At 53.9% G+C, this 17,313-nt stretch overlaps 1 protein-coding gene across 4 annotated transcripts; it reads right to left on the reverse strand.

Annotated features, from left to right (window-relative positions):
- Positions 1–14,239: 14,239 nt before the first annotated feature.
- HES6 (hes family bHLH transcription factor 6) lies at positions 14,240–16,969 on the reverse strand. Of its 4 annotated transcripts, none has more exons than XM_035306214.3 (5): positions 16,862–16,969; positions 16,242–16,421; positions 15,628–15,714; positions 15,454–15,535; positions 14,240–15,217 (listed from the first exon to the last, which is right to left on the reverse strand). In XM_035306214.3, the coding sequence occupies exons 2-5, from the start codon at positions 16,344–16,346 to the stop codon at positions 14,793–14,795; spliced, it is 699 nt and encodes a 232-aa protein (XP_035162105.1). In that variant the 5' UTR covers positions 16,347–16,421; positions 16,862–16,969; the 3' UTR covers positions 14,240–14,792. The 4 variants fall into 4 exon arrangements, with proteins under 4 accessions (XP_035162105.1, XP_035162103.1, XP_035162106.1 ...); XM_035306212.3 differs by having other exon boundaries at positions 16,821–16,969; XM_035306215.3 differs by lacking the exons at positions 16,242–16,421; positions 16,862–16,969 and adding an exon at positions 15,793–15,993.
- Positions 16,970–17,313: the final 344 nt, after the last annotated feature.

Raw genomic sequence — 17,313 nt, forward strand, 5'->3', positions numbered from 1 at the left:
GTCCTTCCCGCTCTTCCCTAGGCAGAGGAGTCTCCTCTTGTGTCCACCACCAACACAGGCCCACAGTGCGTACTGCCTTGATGTTGATTTAAGGCCCAGGGGCTCTTCAGTCAGCCTGTGGTGAATTCTGCCAGCCCTGAAACTCATCCTTCAGGGAAGTGGGCTGCCCTCTGGCCCAGGGTAGGTCCAGAAATGCCATCCCATGCCAAGGCCTGGAATCCACGACTCCAAGAACCTGCTGGGTGCTCTTCCCCATTGTAGCTGAACTGGTACCTAAGTTCAAGAGAAAGTCCTCTTTACTTTCCCCTCGGCTTTTCTCAAGCAGCAGGGGCCCTCCCCATAGCCACCACAGCTGGTAATGTCCCAGGTCACACCTGAAGCCAGCACGTCTCAGAGTCTCACTCAAGGCCCATGGCTGTACCACCTGGTTACCACTGCTGATTATTCAGGGTCCAAGGGCTATTTCATCAGCAGGTGATAAATCCTGCCAAGACTGGGTCCTTCCCTTCAAGGTAGTGAGTTCCCTTCTGGCCCAGGGCATGTCTAGAAATGTTATCCGGGAGCTAGGGCCTGGAATGAGGCCTCATGACTCTGCCTGGTGCCCTATCCTACTGTGGCTGAACTGGTATGCAAGTCGCAAGACAAAGTCCTTGTTAGTCTTCCCTCTCCTCTCCTCAAGCAGAACAAAGGGGTCTTTTTTGGAGCTGTGAGTTGTGCTGCCTGGGGTAGGGGAGGAGTGATGTAAGCACTCCCTTAGCTGCACCATCTGGTGTCTCACTAGGTTGTGTGTGTTGTGAGCTGAACACGAGCCCGGGAATCTCGTCCAGCGAGAGGGTCCCAAACCTGAAGAGAGCGCGCACCGGAAAAAAAGGAGACAGAAAAGGCGAGGTCCAGAGGGCTACATGCGCTATGCTCATGCAGCAATTTTATTTCTGCAATGTGTTTCATTGTATACTTTTCTGAAGTTAAAGTTGTTTACACCAGATTAACGTACTTAAGTTACAGTAAGCAAGTTACGCTCAGTAAGTAAGTTAAGCCCAGTAAGTAGGCCACGCCCAGTAAGTAGGTTACTTCCAGTAAGTAGGTTACGCCCAATAGGTCAAGGTAAGTAAGTTACAGTCTCGCCCTGTAAGCCATGGTAAGTTACAGTTACAGTTACGCCCTGTAAGTTACGGTAAGTAAGTTACCAAGTATAAATATTTAAGTTAATATATTGCAATGAAGGTAACACGGGTCCAAAATGAACACAATGAGACAATAAACCATAAGAAGCCGAAAGTAGACACAATGCCTCCCAAGTCCTCATATCCATAAAGTAATGTCTGTTAATTATTTTGGATAACATATAGTTCCTCTCTCGGTTCCTACTTTCCCTCAGCTCGACTCCCCCAACCGGCGATCTGTGTCCGGTTTCAAGCTCACCGTATGGCGAGGCCCATTTCCCAGGGGCCTCACGCGGGAGCGATCTTCAGATTCCCTCATGTGTGTCCCCCATGTGCACTGGCTCTCAGCCCAGCACAGCGATAGGACTTTCCTAGGAGTTACAGTCCTTGTGACCTATACTGCCTTTTAAATTTATTTAGGATCCCATAGCACTTCAGCCCACAGTGGCAATGATCTCAAATGCCAATTGCTGGGACGAGTGATTCCCCTCTGGTCAAGGCTTGTTGATCTGCTCCCTCCATGGGTGTCAGCCGAGTCCGGCCCAGTGTTGGCAGCACTGCGTACCAAAGCAAAGTCCCACAATCACCGTATTCTCTCCCCTCCAAGGGCACAGATTATCTCTCCACGTTACATGGTCCACTACTGCTGGGGACTCTGGCTGGGCGTGTTGTTGGCAATTCAAGACTGTCTTCTCTACCCTCTTCCTTGCCTCTTTCAGTGATACTAACTTAAAACCAGCTACTGTGACTGCTCACCTGATTCCTGATTTTTGGATCTTATAGATAAACTTTTTGTCTAGATAGTTGTAGAATTTGGTGTTCCTGTGGAGAGAATGATGGCTGGAGGTCATGCTCCACCTCCCCAGCCAGCATCTGACGACAACCTCCTGAGTGACCGCAAGCAAGGTCTGCCCGGCTAAGCCCCTTGTGGATTCCTAACCTACAAAACCACAAACAAAACAAAACATTGTTTAAAAGCACCCTTGCTGTTTTGAAGCTGCTAAATTTGGAGGTAATTTGTAACACAATAGTAACTGCAAGAGAAATTTGGTACCCAGAGTAGGTGCATCAAAGACCCAAGACAGGCTGGGCCTGGTGGCTCACCAGGCAATCTTAACCGTTTGGGAGGCCAAGGTTGGTGGATTGCTTGAGCCCAGGAGTTTGAGACCCACCTGGACAACACAGTGAGACCCTATCTCTACAACAACTAAAAGAATTAGCCAGGCGTGGTGGTGCATGCCGTGTTCCTAGCTGCTCAGGAGGTTGAGATGGGAGGTTTGTATGAGCCCAGGAGGTTGAGGCTAGAGGGAGCTATGACTGCACCACTGCACTGTAGCTTGGGCAGCAGAGTGAGACCTTGTCTAAAAAACAAAAACAAAACCCAACCCAAAACACATGGTATTATCTTTGGGACTGGGCAGCAGGCAAACGCTGGAAGGGCCTTGAGAAGACTGTCAGTAGAACCTCGGTGGGCCTTGAGGCTGTTGATGTGTGCTTAACAAGAGAGAAGAAAGATTGAAAAAAGAATGTCATTGTTCTGTAGTGAGGAAACTTTAGTAAAACGACTGTCTGCAGGATTACGGGAAACAGAAAATGTACCCAATGAACTGACGGAACTGGCTAAGGAGAGTTCCAGGAAAAATGTTGAAAGTGCCAACTACAGCTACGTAAAGGATCTCAAGCCACGACCAAGCAAAGGACAGCGGTTGTTGTAAGGACTTTTTTTGTGAGACAGGATCTTACTCTTGCTCAGGCTTGAGTGCAGTGGCATGATCTTGGCTCACTGCAACCTCCGCCTCCAGGGCTCAAGCAATTCTCTCACCTCAGCCTCCCAAGTAGCTGGGATTACAGGCACTCACCACCACGCATGGTTATTATTATTATTTTTTTGGAGACAGAGTCTCACTCTGTCGCCCAGGCTGGAGTACAGTGGTGTGATCTTGGCTCACTGCAGCCTCCGCCTCCAGGGCTCGAGCAATTCTCCTGCCTCAGCCTCCTCAGCAGCTACAGGCATGCACTACCACACCCGGCTAATTTTTGAATTTATAGTAGAGACGAGATTTCACCATGTTGGCCAGGATGGTCTTAATCTCCTGACCTCATGATCCACCCGCCTCGGCCTCCCAAAGTGCTGGATTACATGCATGAACCACCACACCTGGCCAATTTTTGTATTTTTAATAAAGACAGGGTTTCACCATGTTGGTCAGGCTGGTCTCGAACTCCTAACCTTGTGATCTGCCTACTTTGGCCTCCCAAAGTGCTGGGACTACAGGTGTGAGCCATGGTGCCCAGCCTAAAAATGGGATTTTTAAGTGTACAATTCAATGGCACTAAGTACATTAACAACTGTGCAATCATCACCACTGTCTATTCCGAAGATTTTTCATCATCCCAAACAGAAAGTCTCTCCTCGTTAACTAATATCTCCCCATCCCTCCCTTCACACAGTTCCTGTGAACTCTGTGCTCCTTTATCTCTGTGAATTTGCCTATTCTGAGTACTTCATATAAGCAGAATTATATATTATTTGTTCTTTTGTGTTTGACTCATTTCACCTAGCATAATGTTTTCAAGATTCATTTATTTTGTTACATGTATCAGAACTCTACTCCTTCTCATGGCTGAATAATATTTCATTGTATGGCTATACCGTGACTTGTTTAACTATAATCTGTTGATGGACACTTCAGTTTTTTTCCTGCTTCTGGCCACTGTGAATAATGCTGCTATAACCATTGAGTTCCTGTTTTCAATTCTTCTTTTTGTTAGACAGAGTCTCATTGTGACGCTCAGGCTGGAGTGCAATAATGTGATCTTGGCTCACTGCAACCTCCGCTTCCCGGGTTCAAGCCATTCTCCGGCCTCAGCCTCCCAAGTAGCTGGGATTACAGGCACGCACCACCATAGCCGGCTAATTTTTGTATTTTTAGTAGAGACAGGGTTTCACCATATTGGCCAGGCTGGTCTCAAACTCCTGACCTCAAGTGACCTGCCTGCCTTGACCTCCCAAGCTGGTGGGATTACAGGCATGAGCCACCACACCCAGCCCATTCTCAATTCCTTTGGGCATATACCTAGGAATGGAACTGCTAGATCATATGGTAATTCTATGTGCAGTGTTTGAGGAACCACTAAACTGTTTTTGATCGTGACTATACCATTTTACATTCCCACCATCTGGCTTCTGTATTTCTTCTTTTACTCTCAGTATACACCAAGATTTCTGTATTTTTGATACAAAATTTTATGTATACCTACTTGTTAAATATAATTCATATTAAGTTAATGTAAATCAATATCTATTATAATTTCTATAATTAAATACTATATTTAAAAATACTTTAAATTCATACTAAAAGTTTTAAAATAAATATGGTATTGAGGCTGGGCATGGTTACTCAAACCTGTAATCCCAGCACTTTGGGAGGCCGAGGTGGGAAGATCACTTGAGCTCCTGAGCTGGAGACCAGCCTGGGCAACATGGGGAAACCCCGACTTTACAGAAGCATACAAAAATTAGGCAGGCATGGTGGCATGTACCTGTAGTCCCAGCTACTTGGGAGGCTGAGGTGGGAGGATAGCTTGAGCCTGGGAAGTGGAGGTTTCAGTAACTAAAAAGACAGGTGGCTGAATGCAGTGGCTCAGGTCTATAATGCCAGCACTTTGAGAGGCCGAGGCAGGAGGATTGCTTGAGGCGAAGAGTTGGAGACTAGCCTGGACATTATTGCAAAATTCCCTCTACAAAATAATTTAAAAAAATTTTTTTTTGTTTTGAGATGGAGTGCTCTGTTGCCCAGGCTAGGGTGCAGTGTTGCATCTCGGCTCACTACCACCTCCACTTCCCGGGTTCAAGCGTTTCTCCCATCTCAGCCTCCTGAGTAGCTGGGACTGCAGATGTGTGCTACCACACCCAGCTAATTTTTTGTATTTTTAGTAGAGACAGGGTTTCACTACATTGGCCAGGTTGGTCTCAAACTCTTGACCTTGTGATCTGCATGCCTTGGCCTCCCAAAGTGCTGGGATTACAGGCATGAGCCACTGCACCCAGCCCAAGAAAATTTTTTAAATAAAAATAAATAATAAATAAAAAGCCAAGAGTTACAATGTTCAGGAAATAAGAAAAATACATGCAGAAATATATAAAGTTATAGGAGACAACTATAAATTTGGCTAGAAATACAGTATTTCAGCTCCTGAAAATGACCGAGTCCTCTAACATTGATATCCTCAGAACACAGCTGTCATCAAAGTCAGCTAACTGAAGGATCTGCTTCAAAACATTGAAGAGAAATTCTAGAAGTTTCAGAAACTAGTGAACATGAGTTTGAGCAAGAAAGTGAGAAGGCGCCATTTGAAATAAATTGTAATAATTGTCCAGTGTGGCTACTATTTGTGATAGGATAAAAATGATCTGGAGAGATCACACCTGACAAAGGAGATGGTTTAGGGTTAGGGAATTGCTTTCACACATGGACATACAATGGACATTTTCTAGAGAATGGGGCCGTGGGGAGGGGGCGTCTCAGTAAGTTGCCCAGGATGGTCTTGAACTCCTGGCCTCAAGGAATCCTCCACATTGCTGGGATTCTAGGCATGAGCCACTGTGCCTGACAAAACATTTTTCTTTAGTGTTCTAATGGCAAATGAATTCATTGTGACTGTTCGTGTATTCCAAAAAAGTTGTCCTTATTTTTCATGCATACTTTCTCTGGTAATGCAATAAGATCAAATTTTTGCGACTAAAATAAAGGTTCCAAAGATTGGAAAAAGTTAAACAGAATTTGTGATCATGAAAATTTTGTTTTATTGTGAAGCTTTATATTTGTTTTCTTCTGAGACAGGGTCTTTCTCTGTCACCCAGGCTAAATGCGGTGATACAATCATAGCTCGCCGCACTCCTGGGCTCAAGCAATCCTCCTGTTACAGGATCTTTGGGGTGTCCCTTTTCTGGCTGGAAACCTCTGTGGCCGGTGGTGCCTATGCCTGAGCTCTCGCCCTACGTCCCAGCAGAATGAGGTACGCAGACAAGTCGAGGGTGAGCAAGACACAGAGGAGCTTTACTGACTGTTAGAACAGCTTGGAGGAGCTGCGCGGTCAGTAGCTTCTCTCTGTAGACGAGTTCTCCCGCTGAGTGTTCATCTCTCAGTAGAGAGGAGGCCCTGGTGTGGGTGGCTCCTCTCTGCAACTGGTAGTCCCAAGGTCTCTGCAGGTTTCTGAAGCTCTCAGCAGAGAGGGTAGCTCCCCGCTGCAGTTGGTCATTCTGTCACCTGCTCAGCTCTGGCTGAGCCAGGGCTTTTATTGGCCTTAGAGGGGAGGAAGTGCACGCTGATTGGTCCAAAGGCAGCCATGGACAGCATGGAAATAGCATCACAAGTTCCCACTCCAGTGCTCCAGGACTGGCAGCCTGGTCCCCAACCTTCAGGCCCTCCCTGGCTCGAAGGTGGTTCCTCACTAGGGACCTGCCCTCTTTTGCCCAGAATTTGTTGGCCTCCTGCTGCTGTTCATGGCACAGGGGCTCAGCCCTGACATTGCTCTGAGATTGGAGCAGGCACCGGGAACAGGCAGAGGCCAGAGAGTGGGAGCAGACGTTCCTGAGTCTGTGAGGGCAGGGAGGTTCTTCCTGGGCCTCCAAGAGTGCAGGGATGCCTGAGTCTGCAGCCGTGGTTTGGGCAGCTGCCACTGGGCAGGCAAGGGGCTGGCAGGGCTCCCGCCTGCTCCATGCAGCAGGAGCCCCGGTCGACAGTCACAGTTTGGGCGGCTGCAGCAGCACCTGGGGAGCTCTGGACCTTCTGAGCTTACAGGCAGAGAATTGCTTGAACCCAGGAGGCAGACCTTGCAGTAGCCAAGATTGTACCACTGCACTACAGCCTGGGCGACACAGCGAGACTCTGTCTCAAAAAAAAGAGGAAAAAAATAATGCCATAACAGTAAAATAAGTTATATTGACTTTACTGAAATCAAAGAAAAAAACTAGATCTAGCTTATGAAATTAGAGGTTGGAAAAAGTATTAACGTAAAACACACTGGTGGCCAGGGATATGATGATGGGACAAGTGTGGCAGGTGATCCGAGGGTGTAGAAGCCATTTCTCTCAAAACGTGATCATGCCAAATTGTGTCTTCCTCAGCTCATGTATATATATATATACACATACATATATATTTTTTAAAGAGACAGGGTCTCACTCTGTTGCCCAGGCTGGGAAGCAGGGACATGAACACAGCTCTCTGCTGCGCTCAATCAGCTCGTAATTCACATGCGAAAATTCTGCTTCTGTGAAATGAAATTTGATGACCTGTTTTAGCATTGCATGTGTGTCAAGTCAATGGACAGAACATTCTTAGGTCTGCTTTTAAAAAACGACATGAAAAACACGTATAGTTTCCCCGTGGAGATAGAGATCAAATGCAACCAAGACACTTCACACCCAAACTAAAGATATTTAGAAACACTGGACTCTTTTTTTGAGACAGAGCCTTGCTCTGTCGCCCAGGTTGGAGTGTAGCGGCATGATCACCTGGCTCATTTTTACATTTTTTGCAGTGACAGTCTCACGTTGTTGCCCAGGCTGGTCTTGAACCCGTGGGCTCAAGCAATCTTCCAGCCTTGACCTCCCAAAGTGGTGGGATTACAGGTGTGAGCCACCACACCCAGCGTGAGAAGCTTTTCAATACTACCAGTCATGTGGCATCTTTAAAAGCAATTCTGGTCAGCTGAAGTTAGTGAAAAATTATTCAAGATCATCACTGGATCAAGAGAAATTCACATGGCAATTATCTCAACTGAATAACAAGATAGATTTTAGGAATATTCATGAGTTTGTTTCCATTTAAGTCAGGAGAATAAAGCTACAGTTTTCGTATAAATAAAATATTTGAAACATTTTGAGTTTTAATATACACACTTTCCAATTTTTTTACTTTCCACTTACTAAAACATTGTGAAAAAAAATTAACCCTAAAAAACACATTTTTTGGCTAGGCATGGTGGCTCATGCCTGTAATCTTAGCACCTTGGGAGGCCAAGGCAAGTGTATCGCCTCATGTCAGGAGTTTGAGACTAGCCTGACCAACATGGTAAAACGCCGTCTCTACACACTATACAAAAAATTGGGCGCCTGTAATCCCAGCTACTTGGGAGGCTGAGGCAGGAGAATTGCTTGAACCCAGGAGGCAGAGGTTACAGTGAGTCGAGATCACGCCATTACACTCCAGCCTGGACAACAAGAGTGAAACTCCATCTCAAAAAAACAAAACAAAACAAATCACCACACACACAAAAACCATGTTTTTTCTTTTGCCTCAGGCTCCAGCATGGCTCTCCTGCACAGCAGGGTACTAGGTAGAAGCTGTGTGAAGGAACCTGATGGTCATGCTCAGGACCTTGAGAAGGGTTTGAGGCACAAAAAGCACACATTTGTTAAAACTCAGCAGGTTCACTCGTGAGCAGGGTGCTGCATCCAACACCGAGTTTGACATCACGGGAAACACGTGACAAACGGGCTGTGATGATGTCACACTGGAGTAGTTAGGGAAGGCATCAAAAATAAAATCTGTCAGTGCAGGAAGGATTAACCAGATGTGACCAAGTCCAGGACAATGTGAATGGCACAGTCAAGTGGTAGATATATTTCCAGACCTGCACGATAGAATTCGTTCATCGTGGCTGTGTGCCGGTAAGTGTCCGACACCAAGTGCTGGGGGAGAGGGAGCTCTAGGCCTCTGGTCCTCTGCTTCAGATGCCGGCCAGGCCCAGGAGGAGCTCCTGTGGACTCTCGGAGGCTCTCCAGGCGGGGTGGCTGGGGGAAATGCAGTATCCTGAGGGCGAAGTGCTCAAGCCTTACGGGGGATGGATCAAGTCATGGAAAGAAGAGGCAGAGAGCAGAATGTGACCGTGGGCGAGAGGAGACACGGAGCACCCTCAAAACAGGGTGGGGCCTGGCCCAGGCCTTCCTCTCCCACCCCCGTCCCCCACAAGTCTCCCCTCATTTTCCCTCCACTCTGTCAAGCACAAGGCAAGGCCAAGGCTGACAGGTTTGCCGGTAAAGAAATGGAAGACCTTTTCAGACTTAGTTTATTACTTGCACAGACAACCAAAGAAAGAACGGCCTAAGGTGCCCAGTCCCCACGGATCTTGTGCAGGGCAACACCCAAAAGTCACCACATGACTGACAGGACACCGGGCTGCGAAGAGCCGTGGCCATGCTAAGTCCTACAGCCTCTGCCCAAGGTGGTCTCCGCAGAGCCTGGGAGGCATCAGGAGCCGCAGGGAGGTGAGGGGGCCCGGCTGTGCCCAGGAGGATGGCGAGGAGTTCTGCAGCTATAGTCCATTTAGATACAAGCAAGGGCGCCAGGGCACAGCTCTCCCCTGACTCGCCCGCAGGATTTTCCCACGGGTTCCTCCACTCCCAAGAGTGCACCAGCAGGGCCTCTGGTCAAATAAACAGATCGGGGGCCCTCTAGCTCTGAGGAAAGCACAAAGAAGTCACTCATAAGCTTAAGAAAAAGATACTCTATGTCACTCAGGAAAAAATGAGAATAAACCTCATCAGACAGCTCGGAAAGCCTTAGAGAAGGAGGGGCGTCGCAGAGGCACTCTCAGGGCACGGCCACGGCATGGGTAACAATTCAGGATTCAGTTTTTAAAATCACAGTGAAACACCAGAGTAAGGACATGGTAAAGAGAGCGCTGCCATCCCTGATGAGACCAGACCCACTCCTGGAGGGTGGGGACAGTGGCAAGAACACAGACACAGGTGGCCATGGTGAGGGGTGGCTGTGGTGGGCAGCCTGTGAGATGGGCCTCAATGTCCCCAACTCCTGGTCTGTCTGTCCTGTGGAAGCTCCCCACCCGCCGGCTGAACCCACACAAACAAAACACAGCAAGAGGAGACAGGAATACCCTGGGCTGTAGGAGCCCACCTTCACGGCTCGCTGAGCTACCAGGAGCAGTGCCAAAGAAAGGCCAGTGCAGCAGAGAACTGAGGCCTCCAGCCAAAAAGCAGGAGAGTGAGACCCTCACTCTAATAGCCCGTGAAGAACTGAATCCTACCCACAGCCTCAGGGCCAGCGAGGAAGCCGAGCCTCCCCGCACAGAGCCTGGACCCACTCATGGTCCGGGCGGGCCCTGACTGAGGGACGTTGAGGCAGAGACCCCTTTCACCTGGACTGGATGTCCGACCCGCAGACACTGTGCAGCCACGTTTGTTTCATGGGGCTAAGCTGCGAGGCAGTTTGTTACAGGCAATAGACAAGCTTCTGTTCTCCATTTCTGTTCTTTTCCTTCAGCAGGGCTGGGCGTGGAGTGGCCGCTGCTGCCAGCCCTGCCCTGCGCACCCTCGTGGGATGAGCTGTGGGGTGAGCCAGGCCCTGTCCTCCTCCCTGCCCTGGCCTGTCCCCCTAGTGCCCCCCAGTGCGCCCCCCAGTGCGCAGGGTGGCGGGGCTGCGCAGACTCTGGTAAGCCTTCCAGTTCCCACTGCCAGGGCGTGGCTGCCCAGGGAGCCTGAGAAGTGTGGGAGCGCAGGCTCTGCTTCTGACTGTAAGAAGGAGAGGGTGGGGAGCGGGTGAAGCCACTGAAGACAGCCTGTGCTCCAGGGCAGACCCTGAGCCAACACAGCCCAACTCCCGGAGCAGGAAGGCCCTGTGCTTCATTCCAGCCCTGTCACTGAGAAATTCCCAAGTCAGGATGGGGAGCACGGTGGTGCCTGGGGTCTGAAAGGCAAGCCCCTTACTCTGTCTCATCCTCCAACCTCCACCTGTCCTGTGGGGCTCACCTGCCCCCTCCTCCAGGAAGCCTTCCTTCAGCAGCCTGCCTAACAGAGGTCATCTCACCTTTTTCTCAACTCCCATGCCATTGATCATTCTCTCATTGCCTTGTTTCCTATACACGAATGGTCAAGAAATGTCCGTCCCTCTGAAATTCCACTCTCCTATGCAGAGCAAAATCTCAGAGGGATGGACATTTCCTATTTCAACTCCTCCTCGTTACAGGGGCACAGGCTGCCCCCCGGATTCTGTTCTTAGCTTCCTGAGGGCAGGGCGTGCCTCCTAGGTGCCGGTGCCACGGACCCAGCCCGGGGCCCACGGAGGCCCCCCACACTGTCTGCTCTTGGAGGACACGAAGGGGCAGCCCTCTCTCTCCAGGAGTCCAGGGACTCAGTCTTGGAGCAGACTGGGTCTTAGGCCATGGCAAAGCCATAGGATGCCATTTGCGGACTTGTGGACGCGGAACCGGCCAGCAGCCGGGCTCCTAGAGACTCTGGAGGTCAGGGGGTTCTCACGTGATCCTTAGCTAGAAAACTAGGGCTGGGCTCAGGGCCTGCCCTGGGGCTACTATGTTCCATGCCATGTGCCTTCTCCTAGGGGAAGTGGTACTTCTCCCCGTTGACTCTGTCCCCGCCTCCCTAAACAAGCCTATGGCCCTTTAACGAAGCCTGAAGTCCCACTGAAACTCCTGCCGGGCGCTGGTCCTCAGCTACATGGACTGGGTGGCCCTTTTTAACAGGCAGGGCGCATCAGGTCTCCACTTTCCAGAGGCTTCACCTGGGCAGGGGACTGAAGATGATGGTGAGGTAGAAGGAACGCCGGTGTGGTGCCCTTGACATTGGAGGAGGAGTCTCCAGATGGACAGTCATAACCCATGAGAGGTGAAACTGACATGCAGACAGGACCACTGGGTTGCCGGCCTGCCTGTCACTGGAGATTTTGACCGTATGGTTTCAGTGGAGGGGTGGCCAATAGCTTGCTTGGAAAGGAATGAAGAGGAATGAGATGTATGGAAGTGGAATTAGGGTAAGTTATGCTTTCAAGGAAATTGTTGAGAGCAGAGGATAACAGTATGTCAGATCCAGGGAGGCTTTTCCGAGGGAAGGTATTAATATTACAGCCTATTTGTAGGTTAATGAGAATGATCCAGAAGGGAGGAGAAGCTAATGGTACAGTGGAGAGCAGAATACCTGAGCAGGTGAGCAGGGATGGTGGCACACACTTGTGTGGGAAGCAGGCGCCAGACTGCTTCACGATGGAAGGCAGAATGGCTGGGCCAAGGCGCAGGCAGGTGTCACAGACAGATCATGTCCTTCAGGACCACATCCTAAGTCCCAGAACCTGAGAATATGCCACTTTACATGGCAAAAGGGGCTTTGCAAATGTGATTAAGAATTAAGCTAAAGACATTCATACAGGGAGATTATTCTGGATTCTCCAGGGGGCTGACGTCATCACAAGGATCTTTAAAGGTAGGAGGGAGGAGACGTGAGCACGGAAGAAGGGTCAGAGAGATGCAATGCTGCTGAGCAACTCTGAGGATGGAGGAAGGGGCCCTCCTATGAGGAATGCGGGCGGCCCCTGAGTGGAGGAGTCAGGAGAAGGAACATAGCTCTGCCTGCTGACACCTTGATCTTAGCCCAGTGGATCCTGAGACTTCTAACCCGTGGAACTGCAAGGTGATAACTGTGTGTGTGGTCCTTGGTTTTGGCAGCCAAAGAAAACTAATACAGTGGGCCAGGGGTCCAGGTGGGAAGGAGACAGCCCTCAGGGAAGGGTGAAGCAAGGCCATAGAATAGCCTGTGGGAGCCTAGCGGGCTGGGAGAGAGGAGCTGATTGGGAAGCTGGTGACCCCAGGCCGCACCGCAGGCAAGAGCAGCTCTCAGCCCCAGGAGGCCAACAGTGGTCCTCATGTGGGACAACTTTTACATTTCCACAAGAAGCTGCACTTGACAATTACAGTGAATCTGACCCTAGGGCTGGAGGGGCACGGGGCCCGACTGGGTTAGTGGCTTCTGACCCTGGTCCTAGCGACATTGTACCCCAGGCCAGCCTCTTGCCCCTTGTCTCCTGGGCTTCCCCTTGACCCCCTTCTAGGGCCTCTGGGAAGGTGTGATGAGTGGATCTGAGAGGAGAAAGTTGTTCCTTCAAAGCAGTCGGTGGCTGATGCTCCCGAGTGGCAGAGAGCTCAGTGGCATGGCCTCTGGGTGCTACTGGGAGCCACACCGGACAGCAGGCTTTCAGGATGGCCTGTTATCCATCCGTGTCCCTGTGGGTACTTCCTACATCAGTGTGTCTGAGGAAATTTAAATAACCCCAGGAAGGGTGTCTCCATCACTCGTAGCGCTGGCTCCTCCACCGCCCCAAAAGCTCAGCTCACATGATAAAGTTAAGCTGCATCTTGTTAGAGCCCAGTGGCCTCTATGATTGAGTGAACCCCAAACGTTGAAACACACTTGGTGGCCAGGACCTGCTTGGGGGCTGCTGGAAAGGTGTTCTGGAGGCAAACGCACATGTGCAGAGAGGAGACCCAGTGTCACCCCTAAGGTGCCACACCCCAACCCCAGCCTGGGGACTGCCAACCCACAGTGTGAAGCTGCTCCTCTGGGGCCCTGGAGCAGGAGGAGGGGGCTGGGCTAACTGTGGCAGTGGCTGCAGCCAGCAGACCAGTGCTATTTGCAGGCCTTGCCAGCCAAAGGGGGCAGGCTCCCACACCCCCAGCTGCCCACCCTGTCACCCTCTATCCCTGAGGGTTCTGACTTCATGGACCCAGTTTGACCCAAGACTCAAGCCCTCTGAGGTCTTGGCATTTTCATTTCAAGCCGCAACCTGGGTGGGTCTCCTTGACCCTGAGGTCAATGGCACCGGGGGGAAGGTCCTTCTTCAGACAAGATAAGCAACAACCTCACACAAATAAATTGATGTCTACATCATGTGCGTGGGTGCTAAAACAGGTCTTTGAGAGGTACTTTCAAGCCAAGCAGGCAGCAATTAGGTGTTCATTTTAGTATTCCTGAAAACGGCAGAGCCAGGTCACCTCTGTATCATCGAGTTACCCTGGAGACAAGCCTCATGCAAAGGAAATCCTTCTCTGGGACACACACAGTGCCCACGAACAGGCTGGGCAGGATCATCCGGAGGCAGCAGCGCTGCCCGCTGGCAGAGACCGCCACGGGCCTCCAGTGGGGATGGCGGGGATACCTCGTGCATGAATTTAAGACACTCACAAGCTCAGATGCAGGGAATGTGCTGTTTAGCATTTACACATCTGACACGTTAGTGACACATCGCTCAGCAAGACTTCAAGGGTAACGAGCTCCAAATTCTTTATTTAGTAAAATTGTAACATTTGATGGCAGTGGAATACACAAACTCAAGTGTACTACGAACAAGATGTACAGAGCCTCACAGGTCTGAGCAGTGCTGCAGGACGCACCTGCCTCTCATCTCCTGGTGGAAATGGCAAGTTCAAGCTTTTATTTAGCCCAGGGCTGCCTGGGACACTACTGCCCAGAACCGTTCCTGCCACCTCTGCCCCCAGAACCCGCACAAGGCTGGCGAAGGCTGGGCGCAGGAAGCTGGGAGAGCCCCGGTAGCTCCACAAGATTCCTCCTCCTGCCTGTAGCTCTCTTCCTACACCCACCCAGAGCTTCAGGGTCCATAAAAGTTTCTTCCTCAAGAAACGGGGTTGGGCCTGACTGGGCTGGTCACTAGGGGCTGCCCTGCAAGCCATCCAGGGGAGGAGAAAGGGTGGACCTGGGGGGCTTCCAGGGCCCTACCCCAGCACATCTGAACCTCTGGGAGGAGGGAGGAGCTCCTGGGAGGGCCGGGCCCATCCCCGCAGGACTCTGTCTGGCGTTGGTCACCAAGGCCTCCAGACACTATGGGCTATTTGGGCTGCAGTCAGCCTGCTGAGGGCTGCGGGCACCAAGTCGGGCCCCTCAGCAGGTGCCCGACTCAGTTCAGCCTCAGGGGCCTCCTCCAGGTCGGAGCACAGGTCGTCCCCGGGACCTGGGGGGCTGGGTACTGGGGATCCTGGAGCCCCTCCCGCAGGCCAGCCACTGCGCCTAGGGGCTCCAGGTGGCCCCACCAGGGCGTCCCCCAGCAGATCCTGGAAGCTGCTGCCCTCGCGCAGCGGCATGGACTCGAGCAGGTGGTTCAGGAGCTCGGCAGAGACGGTGGCGTCGATGGCCTGGCACGTGGACACGAACGTGTGCACCTCGTGCATGCACTGGATGTAGCCGGCGGCAAAGCGCTCGCTCGCTTCCGCCTGCAGCTGCTCGCGCTCTGGGCCCGAGGGTGGAAGGGAGAGAGCCGCGTCCCGCGCGGTGAGCGGCGACTGCGTGGCCCAGCCCACCCGGCCCGCGGGGACGCGGCTCACCCAGGAGACTCGAGGGCGCACCCTGCTCCAGGGGGAGCCCTCGCCGCCAACAGGACAGGGGCGCCGGGAGGGAAAGTCCTCCGTCCGGCCGGGGTGGCAGGCGCCCACGGCCCGCGCCCCTGCCCGCCCCGCCGCCACTCACCGCGCGCCCGGCCCCGCAGCGCGCCCTGGACCCGCCGCACCGTCAGCTCCAGCACCTCGGCGTTCTCCAGCTTCGCCTGCACCTGCGCGGGCGGGAAAGGCGGTGAACCGGCCGCGCGCTCCGGGACCCGCCCGCCGGCCCCGCAGCCCCAGGGCGCCCCCTGGGCCGCCGCACCTCCGCGCCCGCCAGCAGCAGCCGCAGCTCCTGCAGGCTCTCGTTGATCCGCGCGCGCCGCTTCTTCTCCACCAGGGGCTTCCGGGCCTGCGGAGAAGCGGGGCACTGAGTCCCGGCCCCGCACGGCCTCCCGCCCGCTCGCTCGCCCACCGCCCCGGCCCGCACCTTGCGGTCTCCCCGCGTCTCCCACCAGTCCTCATCCTCGCGGCCCACACGGTCCGGGCCAGGCGCCGAGGGTGGCGCCATGCCCGCTCCGATGGGGGCGCGGCAGGGACGGGGAGCGAGGGGACCGGGGCGCCGGCGCCCTCCACTGCCCCGCGGCCGCCCAGCAGCCCCAACCCGGCCGCTCGCGCTCCCGGCGGCTTCCGGCCCGCCGCGGCCCCGCCCCTTTTATAGCCGCTCATTTGCATTTCAATGCGCCGATTGGCCGCGCTGGCCCAGGGCCGCCGACCGCGAGGCGCACTGCAGCCAATCGGGGCGGCGCGCTTTGTCCGGCCCCGCGGCCCTGGAGGGCGGGAGGGCAGCTGGCTGGGCGAGGGGGGGTCCCCAGCCCGGCCTCCCGGAGACCCCAGCGGGGGCGGCACTGGGGCGGCGACCCCGGGGGAGCTGCGGACCTGCCTGCGCTTGTTTCTCTCCGTCTGCTGCGTTAGGACCACTGATCTGCCGCGCGTGCGAGCAGGTGCTCGCCCGTCCGTCCGTCCCTCCGTCCACCCATTCATTCATTCATTTCCCTCCTTCACCGATGGCGCCTCCGGAACGGAGCGCTCGGGCCACAGGCCCCAGGAGCTGGGTCCCTGGGGTGCAGAGCCACAGTCAAGTCCACGGTCTCCGGACCTACAGGGGTTTCAGGTCCCGGCTAGGGTGGCTGCCGAGCCCGGGGGAGGCAGGGTCCATTGGGCAGCGGTGGCGGGGGGGCCCTGCGTTTCTTCCAGACCCGTCCAGACGCCGAGCCGGACCCCCGACGCCGCCATCCGCCAGCAGTGGAGTCCTAGTGGGGAGGGGTCCGCGGTGCTCCTGCCCGCGCCGCTCACCGGGCTCTCCCCCGGTCACACCCCCGTCCCCCTGAGCTTCCTCATCTCCCCCAGTCCCCTTCGGCCCCGCGGACCCCCTTTAACCTCCCTTTCCCCTGCCTCCTGCCGCCTCCCTCCTCCCCTCCTCGTCCTCCTCGCGCCCAGTCCCCTCGTCCTCCCCACCCCCGCCAGGCCCGCCGAGGCTGCCGTCTGGCCCCAGTAACTTGATGCCCGTGACAGTTGGCAGCTGCGGCAGCTTCGGCGGAGAAAAGCGGCAGCCGCGCCAAGAGCGACAGGTGTTGGCCGCGCCTTTGTCTCGCGCGCTTTGTCCCGCGGGCAGGCGGCGGGCGCGCTTGTGCCGGCCAGACGCCCGCGACCCCCCCGTGGCGGCGGGCAGCCCATCTGCTGGCTCCGCCTGTCCGCTGGCGAGGTGCCTGGGCGGTGGGGCCGCGCCCTCGGGCAGCGCCCTGGGGACCCCAGCCCAGCTCCCGACCCACCGGTGTCAGTCCAGACCCTGCGTGGAGGAGCGGGAACGCGGAGACGCCTTCTCCGACCACGGCCCGCCAGGCACCAGCCTGCCCCGCACAGCACCTCAGTCCCCAGTATTCACCCGGGCTGGGATCGTCAGGGTCTGTTCTGAGCCCCTCCAGGCTGTGAGCGTCCCTGGACTGGTCGG

Source organism: Callithrix jacchus, chromosome 6 (genome assembly GCF_049354715.1).
Source record: "Callithrix jacchus isolate 240 chromosome 6, calJac240_pri, whole genome shotgun sequence".
Classification (NCBI taxonomy): Eukaryota; Metazoa; Chordata; class Mammalia; order Primates; family Cebidae; genus Callithrix; species Callithrix jacchus.